This window comes from Gorilla gorilla, chromosome Y, assembly GCF_029281585.2.
Source record: "Gorilla gorilla gorilla isolate KB3781 chromosome Y, NHGRI_mGorGor1-v2.1_pri, whole genome shotgun sequence".
NCBI lineage: Eukaryota > Metazoa > Chordata > Mammalia > Primates > Hominidae > Gorilla > Gorilla gorilla.
The window spans coordinates 31,272,543-31,290,999 of record NC_073248.2 but is presented as its reverse complement, the minus strand read 5'-3'; the positions used below and the strand labels follow the sequence as shown (position 1 = coordinate 31,290,999).

Sequence of the window (18,457 nt, the reverse complement as noted above, 5' to 3'; positions counted from 1 at the left end):
CAGTTAGGCAAGAAAAAAGAAGAGGCATCCACATTGGAAAAGGAGCAGAAAAATTATCTCTGTTTACACATGCTGTGATCTTACATGTATAAATTTCTGAAGATACTCCTACGAAAACTGTTGGAGTAAATAATTGAATTAGGCAAAGTAGCAGAATGCAAAGTCTCACAAATATCAGTTGCATTTCTATACAGTAACAGTAAACAGTCCCAAAAAGAAAGTATGAAAACATTTATATAGCCATCAAAAAATAAAATACTTAGGTATTAATTTAACCAAGGTGGTGAAAGATTTATATTGCTCTGCCATATAAGATGTGCTTGCTTCCGGTTCCCTGTCCACCATGATTAAGTTTCCTAAGGCCTATCAGTCTTGCTTCCTTACAGCCATGTGGAACCGAGTCACTTAAACTTTTCTGTATAAATTACCCAGTTTCAGTACTTAACAGCAGTACTTAACAGCAGTGTGAAGACAGACTAATATGAGCAAAAGATTTGAATAAATATTTTTTCAAGAAACATACAAATGGCTAAAAGGTACATATAAAAATGTTCAATATTACTAATTATAAAGGCAATGCACAACAAAACTGTATTGAAATACCATTTTAGATGTATTATAATGACCATTATAAAAATAGTAACTGCTGGTGAGGCTGTGAAAAAATTGAAACCCTTGTGTACTATTGGTGGGATTGTAAAATGGTACAGCCACTGTTGAAAACATGTAGTGCTTCCTCAAAAAGTTAAAAGTAGAAGTATAGCCGGGTGTGGTGGCTCATGCTTGTAATCTCAGCACTTTGGGAGGTGGAGGCGGGCAATCACCTGAAGTCGAGTTCGAGACCAGCCTGAAACCCCATCTCTACTAAAAATACAAAAATTAGCTGGGCGTGGTGGCATACACCTATAAGGAGGCTGGGGCAGGAGAATCAGTTGATCTTGGGAAGCAGAGGTTGCAGTGAGCCAAGATTGTACCACTGCTCTCTGGCTTTGACGACAGAGCAAGACTCTGTCTCAAAAATAAATCAATAAAAGTAGAATTACCATATGCTCCAGCAATTTCTCTTATGTCCCTGGTGGGTATAAACCCAAAGGAATTGAAAGCAGGGTCTCAAAAGAGTTAGTGTACACTCAGTAGTTAGTGACATTCACAGTTGATAAATGTAAAAATATTTTTGGTTTGTATCATCTGATAAATTGATAAATCTATATACATATTATGAAATGTTATTCACCATTGAAGGAAATTCTGTAATATGCTACAACATAGATGAGCCTTGAGGACTTTATGCTAAGCGAAATGATCCAATTACAAAAATAGAAATTCTGTATGATCCCACTTACATGAGATTGTATTTATAGGTACCAAATGAATGCTGATTTTCAGAGGTTGTCAATAAGAAGTTTTTAGGGGTTGTTTAATGGGTATAATTTCAGTTTTGCAAGATGAAGAGAGGTCTGAGATGGAATGGTGTAATGGTTGTACAGCAGCCGTCATGAATGTTCTTAATTCCACTAAACTTTACACTTAAATGATTTAAAAAGTAAATGTTGTGTTGTATTTATTTTACCACAGTAACATTAATTAAAAACAAAAGAATAAAGCCACATTCCAGTTCATCAGTATTCTTAAAGGGTGGCCTTAAAGTTGAATGAATACACCAGATGTGGTACCAGATTTCTCTTTATGTACTGGTGAAGCCTAACACATTAGCATTTTACCCCTTTATTAGTTACATTGTCCTGTTGATTTGTACTGACAAATTAAAATCTCCTGGTTTTATAAAGAATCCTACTTGTTCTGTGCTCCTCTCTCTTTAATTTGCTGTCATACTTCTAAATTATCGATTACATTTTTCCTGATTAAATTTAATGTCTTTTTTAAAAAGGATAAAAAGTAAATTATGTAAACTCTACCACAATAATAAAAAGGATGGAAACACTAAATCTATATGCTTTCCTGTATGTAATATTCTAGAAAAGGCTACTCCAGATTTATGAAGAACAGATCAGTGGTTGCCAGGAATTAATAGCAGGAGATTCATTTGGCTTACAAAGTGCTACTATTAGGAAATTTAGGAAGGTACTTAAGAGATTGTTTGATACTCCAATTGTGGTGGTTACACAGCTGGCTGCCATTTGTAAAACTCAAATCCTATGGCTTCAACAGAGTAGCTTCTATTGTATGTGAATTTTATTGTATGTATTAATATTTAAAATTTATTTTTTAATTTATAACAATTTTTTTAATTGTGAAAGTTCACCACAAAGAAAAACACAGTGTACCACCTTAGCAAGTTCAAAATATTCCCATACCTTTTGCTAAAAATGACATTTTCTCATGCTTATTATTAGGAAAATATTGTTAGATGTTCTTGATAGCTTCCAGAATAACCTCTTTCAGCAGCATTAGTTCTATTTTGTATACTTATCATTGGTATTTTCTTAGGATTGGTTCACCTTTTATGCCTATTTAGATTACTGAAAATATGTTTACTCTAGAACGGGGAAACCTTTCACTTTTCACTTGGAAAAATTGCTTTGATGAACAATGGTAACTAAGTGGTAGGATCTTTTCACTATATCACCAAAAATAAGCAGAATAAAGTTTTAAGGCAGTAGTTATAGCATCCACATAAGCATTAGGTTCTTTCTCATGTAAATGTCATTTTTTACTTGAATTGAAAGTGCTGAATATACTGTGCTTTATGAAGCAAACATTATTCTAAACCTACTATCCAGCTTAGTCACACCATTTATGATAACTTTGACACTGTAGTATCATTATTACTGTAAGCACTTCAATTGTGTTGCCTCTGCAAACAATGTGCGTTTCTCCTTTCTATGTGGCTTAAACTCTCAGCTTATGTTTGTCATTGTTATTTTTGTTGTTATAAAATATGGATATTCTAGGCATGTATTACATAACTCATTTTGTTTCATTTCCTTCTTAGGCTTTGGGGTGAACCTGTTAATCTCCGTGAACAACATGATGCCTTAGAGTTTTTTAATTCTTTGGTGGATAGTTTAGATGAAGCTTTAAAAGCTTTAGGACACCCGGCTATACTAAGTAAAGTCCTAGGAGGCTCCTTTGCTGATCAGAAGATCTGCCAAGGCTGCCCACATAGGTAAGTGCTAATTATGTTTTTAATGTATACTTCTTGTTGGTTTTTTTTTAATAATAGTGTAAATCTTTCATTAGTACTTATATAAAAGCAGAGTGTACCAAAAGCCTAGGACTATGAATGAATTAAATTCGTATGCATACTACACTATTCTGATTTTTTTCTTCCCAGGAACATTTGGTTAGTACTTCATTACTTCCTCAATTCATTCTTGTTTGCTTTGTCTTATCCTGTGTCTTAAAATGGCATTTTCCATAAATCTACACTTATTCTTTAAATAGACATTTTCTTTTTATGTTCTAACTAGCAATCAGAATATTTAGACGGAACTTCCAAAGATAATTGGCAAGACTGGAGTGGTAACCCATTATTCATGGTTTCAGTTTCCACCTCATCGTTCACTTTAGAAGGCCGAAGCAGGTGGATCACGAGGTCAGGAGATTGAGACGATTCTGGCCAACATGGTGAAACCCCACCTCTACAAAAATGCAAAAACTAGCTGAGTGTGGTGGCATGTGCCTGTAATCCCAGCTACTCTTCAAAAAAAAAATTAAGTGGAAGACTCCAGAAATAAACAATTTGTAAGTTTTAAACTGTGCCCCATTCTAAATAATGTGATCAAATTTGGGGCTGTCCTGCTTTGTCCAATTCTCAGGATGTGAATCATCCCTTTTTCCAGCATATCCATACTGTCTCTGTGCCTGTTATCTACTTAGTTGCTGTCTCAGTTGTCAGATTGACTGTCAAAGATATCACACAACTTAGTTCAAATACCTCTTATTTTACTTAGTAATATTCTGGTAATTCAGATACGCCAAAGAAAAGGCTAAAAGCATTTGCTAATCTATTCCTGTGCATCATTTATAAATTAAACATAATCACACTTAAGTATGTATGTTTAGGAAGAAAACATAGAATATACATAGTATATAGAGTTCAATGCTATCTGAGGTTTTAGCCATCTCTTGGGTTTTGAAACATCCCCGAAGGAAGTAACATTTAAGTGACTTAAATTACTCTCAATTCTTGCTATTCTTGAGAAGTGTTACATATGCTTGCACATCAAACCACTTAGCAAGATTTGACAAGACAGGAAACAGTAAAAATATCAGTAGCATAAATAAAATATATATTCTAACTAAACTTGTTATTAGCATCCAAGACTTCTACATTATAAGGCATTGGGGGTTGTTTTGTTTTGTTCTGTTTTTTGAGATAGAGTCTCACTCTGTCACCCAGGTTGGAATGCAGGGGCACAATCACAGCTCATTGCAGCCTCAACCTTCCAAGCTCAAGCAGTCCTCTCACCTCAGCTTCCTAAGTAGCTAGCACTGCAGTCACATGCCATAACACCCAGCTAAATTTTATATTTCTTGTAGAATTAGGGTTTCACCATGTTTCCCAGGCTGGACTCGAACTCCAGGTTCAAGCTTTCCTCCTGCCTCAGCCTCCCAAAGTGCTGGGATTACAGGCATGAGCCACTACACCTTGCCAGAGGATCACTTTTAATTGTAGGATCTTTTAATAATTTTATTCTCTAAGATAGCCTTATTCTTCTCTATGGGGTGGTTCCTGATCAAAAGCAACTTGCATGAGTCATTTATAAATGTAATTTTATTTTTGTGACTGTCTTGTTTTTCCTGAATAAATCAAAAGTTTCCAACTGTGAGAAACTGGCCAGGGGTGGTAGCTCACACCTACAACCCCAGCACCTTGGGACACCAGCACTGGCAGATCACTTGATGTCAGGAGTTCAAGACCAGCCTGACCAATATGATAAAACCCCATTTCTACTAAAAATACAAAAAACTTATCTGGGCATGGTGGCAGGCTTCTGTAATCCCAGCTACTCAGGAGGCTGAGGCAGTAAAATTGCTTGAAGCTGGGAGGCAGAAGTTGCAGTGAGCTGAGATCGCACCACTATACTCTAGACTGTGCAAGAGAGTGAGATACTGTTTAGACATTTTGAAAATATTGGTTAGATGAATGGATTTGATGGTTGATGAGCCTGCCGCATCTCATTTTCTGAGTTTGTAGAAAATTACCATAATCTGTGATGCTGACTCAGTCCCACATTACTTACTCTCTACTCCACTTATTTATTTATTTATTTATTTATTTATTTAAGACAGGATCTCACTATGTTTCCCTGGCTGAAGTATAGTGATTATTCAAAAGTGTGATCATAGCACACAACAGCTTCAAACTCCTGGCCTCAAGTGACCCTCTCCTACATCAGCCTTTTGAGTAGCTGGCACTACAGGCAAATGCCACACCACACCTGGCTCTCTGCTTATGTTTATGACTTTATAGACAAGAACACCAGAGGCATTTAAGCATGATAAGTGTTTGAACTTACACATTAGGAAAGTGTTTATGACAGAAATTGAGGGACACTTAAAAATAAAGTTCATTAATGGTTTAGTATAGGCTTTTTTTAGAGCTTGATTAATTCTTATTTTTACCTCGTCATGAATTACTGTTTAAACAGATAATATGTATCATAGTGTGATAGAACATAAAGAACTTAAGAGGTAAGGCCAGACAAGCTGGTTTTCAAAGCATCATTCCACCTAATAAACTGTATCAAATTATCCTTTTTGACTTCCCTACTTAACCCCATTGTCTTAGCTTTAAAGTAGGGATGGATATGTACCTCTAACAGGGCTTTTATCAAGGTAAAGATGAGCTATAATCTGTGTAAGGAATCTAATACAGTGCCCAGTACAAAAAAAGCAACTGATAAAAGATATTACTTATTAATAACATTGTATGATTAATATACTTGACATGATGTGTTAAATACTGCATATGTGTTTTTCATCAAGTTCACAATTAAGGAAAAGATGTATTTATTATTACTTTTGAAACAGAGTCTTGTTCTGTCTCCCAGACACTCGAGTGCAGTGGTGCAATCTCAGCTCACTGCAACTTCTGCCTCCTGGGTTCAAGTAATTCACCTGCCTCAGCCTCCCAAGTAGCTGGGATTACAGGCATGTGCCACCATACCTGGCTAATTTATATATATATATATATATTTTTAGTACAGATGGGATTTCACCGTGATGGGCAAGCTGGTCATGAACTCCTGACTTGTGGTGATCCGCCTGCTTTGGCCTCCTAAAGTGCTGAGATTACAGGCATGAGCCACGGCACCCAGAAGGATAAGATTTAGAAACCAGGCTGGGCACGATGGCTCATACATGTAATCCTAACATTTGGGGAGGATGAGGCAGAAGGATCACTTGACCCCAGGAGTTGAAGGCCAGCATAGTCAAGAGCAAGAACCCATCTCTACAAAAAAAAAACAAAAAACAAAAAAAACTTGCCTGGGCATGTTGGTACCCACTTGTAGGCTTAGCCACTAGGGAGGCTGAGGTGGGAGGATCACCAAAGGCAGCAGTCCCCAACCTTCCAGCACAAGGGACCAGTTTTATGGAAGATCATTTTTTTCACAGACTGAGGATGGGGGGATAGTTTTGGGGTGATTCAGGTGTCTTAGATTTATTGTGCCCTTTATTTCTGTTATTACATTATAATATATAATGAAATAATTATACATCTCACCATAATGACCATAATGTAGAATCAGTGGGAGCCCTGAGCTTGTTTTCCTGCAGCTAGACGGTCCCATCTGGAGGCAGTGGGAGACAGTAACATATTATCACGCTTTGGATTCTTACAAGGAGTGCACAACCTACATCACTCACATGTGTAGTTCATAGTAGGGTTCTTGCTCTTTTGAAAATCGAATGGTGTCCCTGATCTGACAAGAGATGAAGCTCTGGTGGTAATGCAAGCCACGGGGAGTGGTTTAAATACAGATGAAGCTTCACCAGCTTGCCTACCACTCACTGGCTGCTGTGCAGCCCAGTTCCCAATAGGACACATACCAGTACTGGCTGGGGATCCCTGGCATAAGCCAAGGAGTTGAAGGCTACAGTAAGCTGAGTGTGCCACTGCATGCCATCCTGAGAAAAACCCTGTCTCTAAAAGATTTAAAAAAAAAAACAACTAAACCTATGGAATACATTCTTTTAATTTGTTTCATTAATAATATCTTCAGGTATGAATGTGAAGAATCTTTTACAACTTTGAATGTGGATATTAGAAATCATCAAAATCTTCTTGATTCTTTGGAACAGTATATCAAAGGAGATTTATTGGAAGGTGCAAATGCATATCATTGTGAAAAATGTGATAAAAAGGTATTTTTTTTTTACTTTTGAAAAATAATGATTGCATTGAACAGAATAGGAGGACATTGGAGTTGTTTATGCTCATCTTCAAAATTAACTTCTGCTTTATCTCTGCTGTTACAGTGGTAGCAGAGAGGTGGTCAAGATGATAACTGGTTTAAAGCAAAATAACATTGAGAAAATACAGTGCCAGACTAGGAAAAACAGAACATTTTTATTGGGTGAATAATTTTGAAAGTCATAGAATCTTACAAGTTTTTCCATCTCTGCCCTGAAATCAATTGCAATTGAATGCTTCAATCTTGAAGAGTTGGTAGTAGAAAACATTATTTTCTTACTCTAGTTTCCTCTTGAAGTAGGGAAGCTTGCTAATTTTATTGGGTTACATCAGATTTTCACAACCACGTGTAGTTTCACTAACAGATCTCATTTTTTTGAATTTTTTTTTTTTCGAGACGGAGTCTTGCACTGTCACCCAGGTTGGAGTGCAATGGTGTGATCTCGGCTCACTGCAACCTCTGCCTCCTGGTTCAAGCGATTCTCCCACCTCAGCCTCCCAACTAGCTGAGATTACAGGCACCTGCCAGCACGCCCAGCTAATTTTTTGTGTTTTTAGTAGAGGCAGGGTTTCACTATGTTGGCCAGGCTTGTCTTGAACTCCTGACCTCGTGATCTGTCTGCCTTGGCCTCCCAAAGTGCTGGGAATACAGGCATGAGCCACTGCACCCAGCCCAGATTTCATTTTTTTGGGCCTAGCCAGCTAATTTTTATCTCTGGCACTTAGTTAGGGAGATGGAATGATAACATGTCTTTTAAGATATTATATATTAAAAAAGGTATGTGTTTTCTTTGACCTTCAAAACCCCTCACCTTCAAGCTGCCTACATTGTTTTGAACTTATGCACCACTTAGATTGTGGTTTGTTTATAAAGCCATACTGCCTGTTACCCACACTTCTGACAGTTGGGACTATTTCTTCTCACCCTTTCTGCTACTCTTAATCCACATGTTTTAAAATACTTATATATAGGTAGTACCTTTTTATAAGACAGTGAGGATTAAATTCATTAATATGTGTGCAGCACTTAGTGTATTACCTGGTTTTTAAGTGCTATAAATATTAGCTGCTATTAAAATTGCTTATCATATGTCTTCAGTTTACTCACAGAAAATTCTGTTCATTGGCATAAAACATCAGAGGAGTAACACAGTCAAGTAATAGTGGCCATATGGAACTACATAGCCATCAGTGTCTTTATCAGTAATGTTTTCCAGTTTGCAAGAAATGAAGGACCTTTCATATCCACAGCTTCTGCAAACACCATTTCCTCTAAACATGTATTAAAAACATTTGAAAACAAAAAATAACAGTACTACCATAAAAAGTAATATAAATTCAAAAGCCATTACAGTGTAATAACCATCTACATAGCATACTTAATACATTGTATTAAGTAGGTTATGTAGAGATGGTTTAAACTATACAGGAGGATGTCTGTAGATGATATGTAAATACTGCTCCATTTTAAATCAGAAACTTGAGCATACACAGATTTTGATATTTATGGGGGTCCTAGAGCCAGTCCCCTACAGATACCAAAGGATGAGTATATTTATATATTTTTAGCTTTGGTAAGTAAGGATTGTTTAAGTCAGTTATGACATAATTACCCTGATGGTATTTATTTTTATTTACTCATCTGCTTATAAATAAATTTAAATAGATTGTAAACTTTAAAATTAACATGAAATTGTTTTAGTTTCTGTTCTAGTTACAAGAGAACATTTGTTTATATTCTCTGTTTATTATAGGTTGACACAGTAAAGCGCCTGCTAATTAAAAAATTGCCTCGGGTTCTTGCTATCCAACTCAAACGATTTGACTATGACTGGGAAAGAGAATGTGCAATTAAATTCAATGATTATTTTGAATTTCCTCGAGAGCTGGATATGGGACCTTACACAGTAGCAGGTGTTGCAAAGCTGGAAAGGGATAATGTAAACTCAGAAAATGAGTTGATTGAACAGAAAGAGCAGTCTGACAATGAAACTGCAGGAGGCACAAAGTACAGACTTGTAGGAGTGCTTGTACACAGTGGTCAAGCAAGCGGTGGGCATTATTATTCTTACATCATTCAAAGGAATGGTAAAGATGATCAGACAGATCACTGGTATAAATTTGATGATGGAGATGTAACAGAATGCAAAATGGATGATGATGAAGAAATGAAAAATCAGTGTTTTGGTGGAGAGTACATGGGAGAAGTATTTGATCACATGATGAAGTGTATGTCATATAGGCGACAGAAGAGGTGGTGGAATGCTTACATACTTTTTTATGAACAAATGGATATGATAGATGAAGATGATGAGATGATAAGATATATATCAGAGCTAACTATTGCAAGACCCCATCAGATCATTATGTCACCAGCCATTGAGAGAAGTGTACGGAAACAAAATGTGCAATTTATGCATAACCGAATGCAATATAGTTTAGAGTATTTTCAGTTTGTGAAAAAACTGCTTACATGTAATGGTGTTTATTTAAACCTTGCTCCAGGTAAGCTTTGAAAGTAGCTTCTTCTAATAAAGAATAGTTTTTATTTGGCTTCTAGGATTTCTTACAGGGCATCAAATGTGTTTCACCTTTTTCTTCAGTTTTATTTTTTCATAGAATCTTTAACCTCGTTTTATATGAATGTGTTGGCTTTTTTGGTTTAGTTATTTTAAAATGAAAAAATTATGATATCTGTACCTTTGAACAGTGATTCTTAATATATGGAAATATAGAAAAGCATTTGTTGTAGTAATTACTATTTTTTACTCAAGAATTAGTTTGAAATATGGGTTAGGGAAGGGGTAAGATAATCACTAAGAATAACTAAGATTTTTTAACATAGAGTTTGAAGATAAAAATGTTTTTAACCATATATATACTTTTTATTTAAAGGGCAGGATTATTTGTTGCCTGAAGCAGAAGAAATTACTATGATTAGTATTCAGCTTGCTGCTAGATTCCTCTTTACCACTGGATTTCACACCAAGAAAATAGTTCGTGGTCCTGCCAGTGACTGGTACATGGTTTTGGATTTCATTCTTATAGTACTTATAGTTGTTTGGTTCTTTATTTTTTCCTGTTTTATTTTTTCCTAACCATGAAAATATCATTTCAAATTTAAAATATAGAATAAAAATCTTGGCAGTAGTCATGAGATAAATTAAATGTGCCTTTATTTAAAAATTGGCTCCTAGTCCTGTGAATTTGTATCATATCTTAGTCTATTTCATCATTTAATTATTTTATTTTTACTAGATGAAATTCTCACTTATAGTTAGAAAGGTAGATGATTTTTAGGTCAGGTGTGGTGGCTTATACCTGTAATCCCAACACTTCAAGAGGCCAAGGTGGCAGGACTTGAGGCCAGGAATTTAAGACCAGCTTGGGCAACATAGTGAAACCTCGTCTCAACAAAAAGTTAAATTACCTCAGTGTGGTGACTCACACCTGTAGTCCTAGCACTTTAGGATCCACCTAATCCACCACAGGCTGGGATGGGTAGATCATTTTAGGCCTGGAGTTTGAGGCTAGCCTAGGCAACATAGCAAGATCTCTTCTATACAAAAAAAAAAAAAATTAAAATAATTAGCTAATAGCTTGTTCGTGTACAGCCAGCTACTTGGGAGGCTGAGGCAGTAGTATCGTTTGAGCCCAGGAGTTTGAAGCTGAAGTTAGCTGTAATTGCACCACTGCATTTATTTCAGCTTGGTCAGTAGAGACTCTGCCTCTTTAAAAATTAAAAAAAGACAATTTTAAAATAGCTGTATAGTTTTAAGTTACTATTAATTATAAAAGTACGGAATACATTATAATGCCTTGATTTAACAACTCTTAGCATTGCTCACGTTGAAAGATATTAAAGAAATGTTACTTCACTGGGGAGAGTTTGATCATGGATTTGCAGAGAGCTACATATATTTCGTGTTTCATTCCTTTTTTTGACTCTGTGGGACTAAAGTCACACAGCTTTATCAATCTGATATTTGTACTAAAACCAACTGACCGTTAATTGGAGAGAACATCTCAGATCGTTGTTTGGTTCATAAAAATCTGTTTCTTCCATGTAGCAAGCAAAATAAACACATCACTAAAATTTGACGTTCATAGATGTTTCTGTTTTAGGTATGATGCACTGTGCGTTCTCCTCCGTCACAGCAAAAATGTACGTTTTTGGTTTACTCATAATGTCCTTTTTAATGTATCAAATCGCTTCTCTGAATACCTTCTGGAGTGCCCTAGTGCAGAAGTGAGGGGTGCATTTGCAAAACTTATAGTGTTTATTGCACACTTTTCCTTGCAAGATGGGTCTTGTCCTTCTCCTTTTGCATCTCCAGGACTTTCTAGTCAGGTAATTGCACGGCTTTTTTTTTTTTTTTAAGCAATTAAATACTTAGAAGTAATTCTGTTTCTGCAATTCATATCAGCAAATTTATGTTCCTCTCTTTGATGTATTCACCATAAACAAATTCATACGTACGTTATGACACTTGTGAGTTCGTAAAATTATTTCATGGTAATAGTGATTGCTGGGCATTCTGAAAAAGAAGGGAAATTCCTTTTGTGTATTCAGTTATTTAGTTATTTAGTAAATCCTTAACTCTGACATTTTTAAGATTTACTTTTATAATGGCTAAAAGCTTTTTAGTGAAACACTGTAACATGAAATTGAAATTAGTGATAATGTAAATAAATAATCCACTTAAATTCTTCTGTTTAAGTTGCCAGGGCTTTTTGTTTGTTTGTTTGTTTTACAGTTACAGTAACATACAAGATCTACAATGAAGTCTACCGGAGCTCTTCATTCTCTCTCTCAAAGAGCAACTATGTTTAATAATTTTCTTTCTGAAAGATTTGCTCTGTATATGAACATAACCTTTTGTATGCAAATAAAAGCTGTTTCTGCATCTTGATGCTGATAAAATAATATTTCATTTTTCACAGGCATGTGATAACTTGAGCTTGAGTGACCACTTACTAAGAGCCACACTAAATCTCTTGAGAAGGGAAGTTTCAGAGCATGGACGTCATTTACAGCAATATTTTAATTTGTTTGTAATGTATGCCAATTTAGGTAAGAATTTTTTACAACTATATTAATGATTGTTTCAATTTTAAATATTAAATGGGAAGCACATTTTAATCAAGTGATTACATGTAATTTGTTCAGAAGTAGAAGCAATATACCATATTCATATTCTTAAAATGCATTGCAAATTTTCTGTGTAACTTTAATGGCATTTCTCGTATTATGTGGTAATTTATGCACTTGTTTTATTTCTCTGGTAATCTTTAAGATCATATACTTTGTCTGATTGATGTTATCTCTTAACATTGCTTTTTGAAAAATACTGGCTTCCTGGTCATACCCCACACCATCTGAATCAGAATTCCTAGGGCTTGGATAAGGAATCCATATTTCTAAAGGACCCCAAGTGCTTGTGTTGCTTATCAGGTTTAAGAATTTTTTCTTTAAAGAATTTGACATGTACATATGTTTTATTAAAATAAACTAAATTGAAATTAATAATAATGCAAATATATAATCCACTTTAATTCTTCTGTTGATATTAATATTAACATCAATTAAGAAATGTGATTTTCAGTATATCTTTCTTAGGGTAGCCTGCTTTTTCTCACATCAACCTATTTATTTCTTCTTTTGAGTGCCTCTAGAATGCTTACCTAAAAAATTCTGTTTGGCTTATTCCATTGTGTTTTGATGGTTTTTAAAATATTTGCCTTACTCCCCAGCTAGGTAGCAGAATTCTTGCAATGAGTGGGGATTGCATAGAACAACTCAGTCATTGTTGAATGCATGGATAGATTGCCAGGAATACACATCAAAAATCATTGTAGTGTTTTCAGTGTTGTTTTATGTTGTTTTTATTGTGTGGAAAGAAGAGTAAATTTATTACAGATGTAGTTATCCAATTTGAATATCAGCAATTCAGGTGTTAGTACAATAATATTTCAAAATTAATAATTTATTGATATAATTGAAATTTATTGACTAGTTAAAATTTTAGTGTTAGTGATAAGTATTTGATCACATTTTTTGAAGATTTGACTCAGCACATACAGTTTTATATCTATGATATTTGTGATTTTTAAAAGTTAAATTTTATAACTGTGTATCTATATTATACTTTTATATCTGTGGTATTTGTGATTTTTAAAAGTTATTAAGCTAACTTTTAAAAATCACAAATATCTTATTACCTAAAGTTAAGTTCTGTAGTCATGCATTCTTCTAATGAAAGTGTTATATGTGTTATTAATCTTTGACTTGAGCGGGAAGAACATTTTATCAGTTATTCCTCCTTCTCTGATCATCTCTGTGTTTTCTCTTTCTCTGCCTTGCCTGACTACATATGAGATTCCTGGATACTTGTAATAGAGTAAGAAGCAGATATTACACAAACATAAATGAAGTCACTTTTATATTTTAAATATAAAAGTATTAAGTTTATGCATTCACAAAAATCCTATTTTATACTATTTTATTTTAGATATTGGCCGCTCATATACAACACATTGATGGTTTATAATACAACTTAATGGTAATTTTCCCTGCCAAGAATTAGTGTAGATTTATGACTCTTAAGTCATTAGGGCAGTATGTTTTAGGTTTTAGAAGTTTTTGGATTTCAGAAAAATGAGACAATGCGTTTGCCACACGTCGTGTGAGATTCCCAGTAAGGCCTCAGGCAGTACCCTACAATCAAACATGCTAATATTTCTATGATGAATAATTAATATTTCCTTTAAGGGTGGAAGAAGCAGCTTGCCAGGAGAAAGGGGTTGGTTAGGATTTTTTAAACAGAGTGGTTGGTGCATGCAGGCTTAGTGTTGACATAACTTTGCTTCTTAGACACAGTGTGAGGTATTCAGTGTGACTTTATACAGTGAAGAATACAGAATAGCAGAACCGATTTCCAGGATTCTCTAATTATGCTACTCTGATTTTGTAAAGTAGCCTGGACATTATCAGGAGGGCATGAGTGAACCACTAGAGGATCACAAGAGGCTTAACTTAAAAACATCATATTGTCTATAACGTAGAATGGCTTACAATAGACCAAGATAAGAAAGTATTAAAAATTATCAATATAAAAAAATTGCAGCTGCTTTATATTAGGGAAACTGGCAGTATGGAAGACAGGTATGAACAGATGCAGGAGCTCTTTATGAGTTAGAATCAGCAGGAGTTGGTAATTTGATATTTGAGAAAGCGGAGCAGGAAAGAGATGTTAAGCCTACATCCAGCATTTGATTTGATGAACTGAGAAAATAGTAGTGCCATTTTCTGATAGAGGAAAAAGGAGTTGTGTGAGCAGATTGCATTTTAAAAACATATGGGATACCTATATAAAGAAATCCAGTAGTGGGATACATATGTCCAGAATTTGGAATCATCTAAAATCATTTGGATACATCTGTTACTATAGATGTAGTTACAAAAAACAAGCCACGTAAGGGAATGTCCTAGAATGGAAACTTTTTCTAGAACAATTTTTATGGCTCATTAAATTTAGTTTCTGTCTTACTTTCTTTTATTTTTATTTATTTATTTTATTTTTCTGAGATAGTGTCTCGCTTAGTCGCCCAGGCTGAAGTGCAGTGGCGCAGTCTCCTCTTACTGCAACGTCCGCCTCCTGGATTCAAGCAATTCTCCTGCCTCAGCCTCCCAAGAAGCTCGGATTACAGGCACCAACCACCACATCGAGCTAATTTTTGTATTTATAGTAGAGATGGGGTTTCACCATGTTGAAAAGGCTGGTCTCGAACTCCTGACCTCAGGTGATCCACCCGCCTTGGCCTTGCAAAGTGCTGGGATTACAAGTGTAAGCCACTATTCCCAGCTAGTTTCTGTCTTACTTTCTTATGATGAAAGTTATTCTTTAGCTAGAGCCTTCCAGCTTCTCTAGGCCCTAGAAAGTATACATTTCCCTTAGTACCTAGGCTAATTGGAATGCCATAGTCATGATCATTATTTCAGGGTTATGATACTGTATCTTATTTAATTATATCAGTGTATTTTCTGTTCTGTCAGCATTCTGCCTGTATTGTTTCTATTCTAAGCAAAGAGAATGAGCTTTTAATAATATAACTTACAAAGAGCTATAATAATTAATTTTTAATTATTGCAGTACTTACCCTCTTAGTTTTTTTTCTGCATATTATTTTTCTGTCCTTTTTTATAGGTGTGGCAGAAAAAACACAGCTTCTGAAATTGAATGTACCTGCTACCTTTATGCTTGTGTCTTTAGACGAAGGACCAGGTCCTCCAATCAAATATCAGTATGCTGAATTAGGCAAGTTATATTCAGTAGTGTCTCAGCTGATTCGTTGTTGCAGTGTGTCATCAACAATGCAGTCTTCAATCAATGGTAAAGTAGCATGTTCCATTTTTTTTACAGCAGTTTAAAAATAATGCTAGCTTTATGTAGCACTTGATAAAAAGTGGCTCTGAAGATTTATAAAAATGAAATTAGTCTGAAGGCCTATGTTCTAGAATATTATATTTCTTAAGTTTTAGCTTTTTCATATGTTTAATAGGGAGTTTATTTTTTAAATGTAGGATACTGTGATATCTTATGGAATGCTTAGTGTAAAAATGATAAACTTTGTCTTTAGTGTCAGCATTTATATTTTTGCATTTTATCATCTTGGTATATACCTGACCATTTAGGTGAATTTTTAATTTAATTTAAAATCAGATTGTATTTTTTAAGATAAGAAATTTATTATTATAATTTTGTGAGGAATTCTATTGGTTTTTCATTGATAACAAATCTGTTCTAGGTAATCCCCCTCTCCCCAATCCTTTCGGTGACCCTAATTTATCACAGCCTATAATGCCAATTCAGCAGAATGTGTCAGACATTTTATTTGTGAGAACAAGTTATGTGAAGAAAATTATTGAAGACTGCAGTAACTCAGAGGATACCATCAAATTACTTTGCTTTTGCTCTTGGGAGAATCCTCAGTTCTCATCTACTGTCCTCAGCGAACTTCTCTGGCAGGTGAAAGAAAAATAAACATTTATATATCTGTAATTTTATTCATTTTTTAAAAATACATAATTCACTATCTCTTACCTATTTGTAGGTTGCATATTCATATACCTATGAACTTCGGCCATATTTAGATCTACTTTTGCAAATTTTACTGATTGAGGACTCCTGGCAGACTCACAGGTGAATACCCTTTTGCCACCAGAATAATTAGAATTTCCCAAGTTCTTGAAATGACTGGAATTGTCATTTGCCATATACATTTTTTATCTTTTGATGCTCTGCTTAATGTTGTCTTTAAAAACGTATGAAGGAAAATTGCCACTTATTTGCATTCTTTTTTTTTTTTTAATTATACTTTAAGTTCTAGGGTACATCTGCACAACATGCAGGTTTCATACATAGGTATACATGTGTCATGTTGATTTACTGCACCCATCAACTTGACACTTACATTAGCTATTTCTCCTAATGCTATTCCACCCCCGACCCCACCCCCCGACAGGCCCTGGTGTGTGATGTTCCCCGCCCTGTATCCAAGTGATCTCATTGCTCAATTCCCACTTATGAGTGAGAACATGCGGTGTTTGGTTTTTTGTCCTTGTGACAGTCTCCTCAGAATGATAGTTTCCAGCTTCATCCATGTGCCTGCAAAGGACATGAACTCATACTTTTTTATGGCTTCACAATATTCCGTGGTGTGTATGTGCCAGATTTTCTTTATCCAGCCTGTCATTGATGGATACTTGGGTTGGTTCCAAGTCTTTGCTATTGTGAATAGTGCCTCAGTAAACAAACGTGTGCATGTGTCTTTATAGTAGCATGATTTATAATCCTTTGGGTGTATACGCAGTAATGGGATCACTTGGTCAAATGGTATTTCTAGTTCTAGATCCTTGAGGAATTGCCACAGTCTTCTACAATGGTTGAACTAATTTACACTCTCAACAACAGTGTAAAACCATTCCTATTCCTCCACAACCTCACCAGCATCTGTTGTTTATTGACATTTTAAGAATCACCATTCTGACTGGTGTGAGATGGTATCTCACTGTGGTTTTGATTTACATTTCTCTAATGATCAGTGATGTTGAGCTTTTTTTCATGTGTCTGTTGCCTGCATAGATGTCTTCTTTTGAGAAGTGTTGTTCATATCTTTTGCCCATTTCTTGATGGGGTTATTTGTTTTTTTTCTTGTAAATTTCTTTGAGTTCTTTTTAGATTCTGGATATTAGGCCTTTGTCAGATGGATAGATTGCAAAAATTTTCTCCCATTCTGTAGATTGCCTGTTCACTATGATGGTAGTTTCTTTTGCCATGTAGAAGCTCTTTACTTTACATTTGTCTATTTTGGCATTTGTTGCCATTGCTTTTGATGTTTTAGTCGTGAAGACCTTGCCCATGCCTATCTCCTGAATGGTATTGCCTAGGTTTTTTTCTAGGGTTTTCATGGTTTTAGGTCTAACATTTAAGTCTTTAATCCATCTTTAAGTAATTTTTGTATAAGGTGCAAGGAAAGGATCCAGTTTCAGCTTTCTTAATATGGCTAGCCAGTTTTCCCAGCACCACTTATTAAATAGGGAATCCTTTCCCCATTTCTTGTTTTTGTCAGGTTTGTCAAAGATCAGATAGTTGTAGATGTGTGGGGTTATTTCTGAGGCCTCTATTCTGTTCCATTGGTCTATATATCTGGTTTGGTACCAGTACCATGCTGTTTCGGTTACTGTAGCCTAGTAGTATGGTTTGAAGTCAGGTAACGTGATGCCTCCAGCTTTGTTCTTTTGGCTTAGGATTGTCTTGGCAATGCGGGCTCTTCTTTGGTTCCATACGAACTTTGAAATAGTTTTTTCCAATTCTGTGAAGAAAGTTATTGGTAGCCTGATGGGGATGGCATTGAATCTATAAATAACCTTGGGTAGTATGGCCATTTACATGATATTGATTCTTCCTATCCATGAGCATGGAATGTTCTTCCATTTGTTTGTGTCCTCTTTTATTTCATTGAGCAGTGGTTTGTAGTTCTCCTTGAAGAGGTCCTTCACATCCCTTGTAAGTT

The 18,457-nt window shown here is 35.2% G+C and overlaps 1 protein-coding gene across 10 annotated transcripts in view; it reads left to right on the top strand.

Annotated features, from left to right (window-relative positions):
- Positions 1–18,457, top strand: part of USP9Y (ubiquitin specific peptidase 9 Y-linked) — a 204,442-nt gene that overhangs the window by 174,308 nt on the left and 11,677 nt on the right. For 7 of the 10 annotated variants that reach the window (XM_055377209.2, XM_055377205.2, XM_063703409.1 and 4 more), the window contains 9 exons: positions 2,954–3,127; positions 7,191–7,332; positions 9,136–9,886; positions 10,277–10,400; positions 11,507–11,732; positions 12,326–12,455; positions 15,589–15,774; positions 16,190–16,410; positions 16,496–16,584. In XM_055377209.2, coding sequence (XP_055233184.1) covers positions 2,954–3,127; positions 7,191–7,332; positions 9,136–9,886; positions 10,277–10,400; positions 11,507–11,732; positions 12,326–12,455; positions 15,589–15,774; positions 16,190–16,410; positions 16,496–16,584 — 2,043 coding nt within the window. The remainder of the gene's footprint in view (positions 1–2,953; positions 3,128–7,190; positions 7,333–9,135; positions 9,887–10,276; positions 10,401–11,506; positions 11,733–12,325; positions 12,456–15,588; positions 15,775–16,189; positions 16,411–16,495; positions 16,585–18,457) is intronic. The other 3 variants (XM_063703411.1, XM_063703410.1, XM_063703408.1) reach the window with 3 other exon arrangements.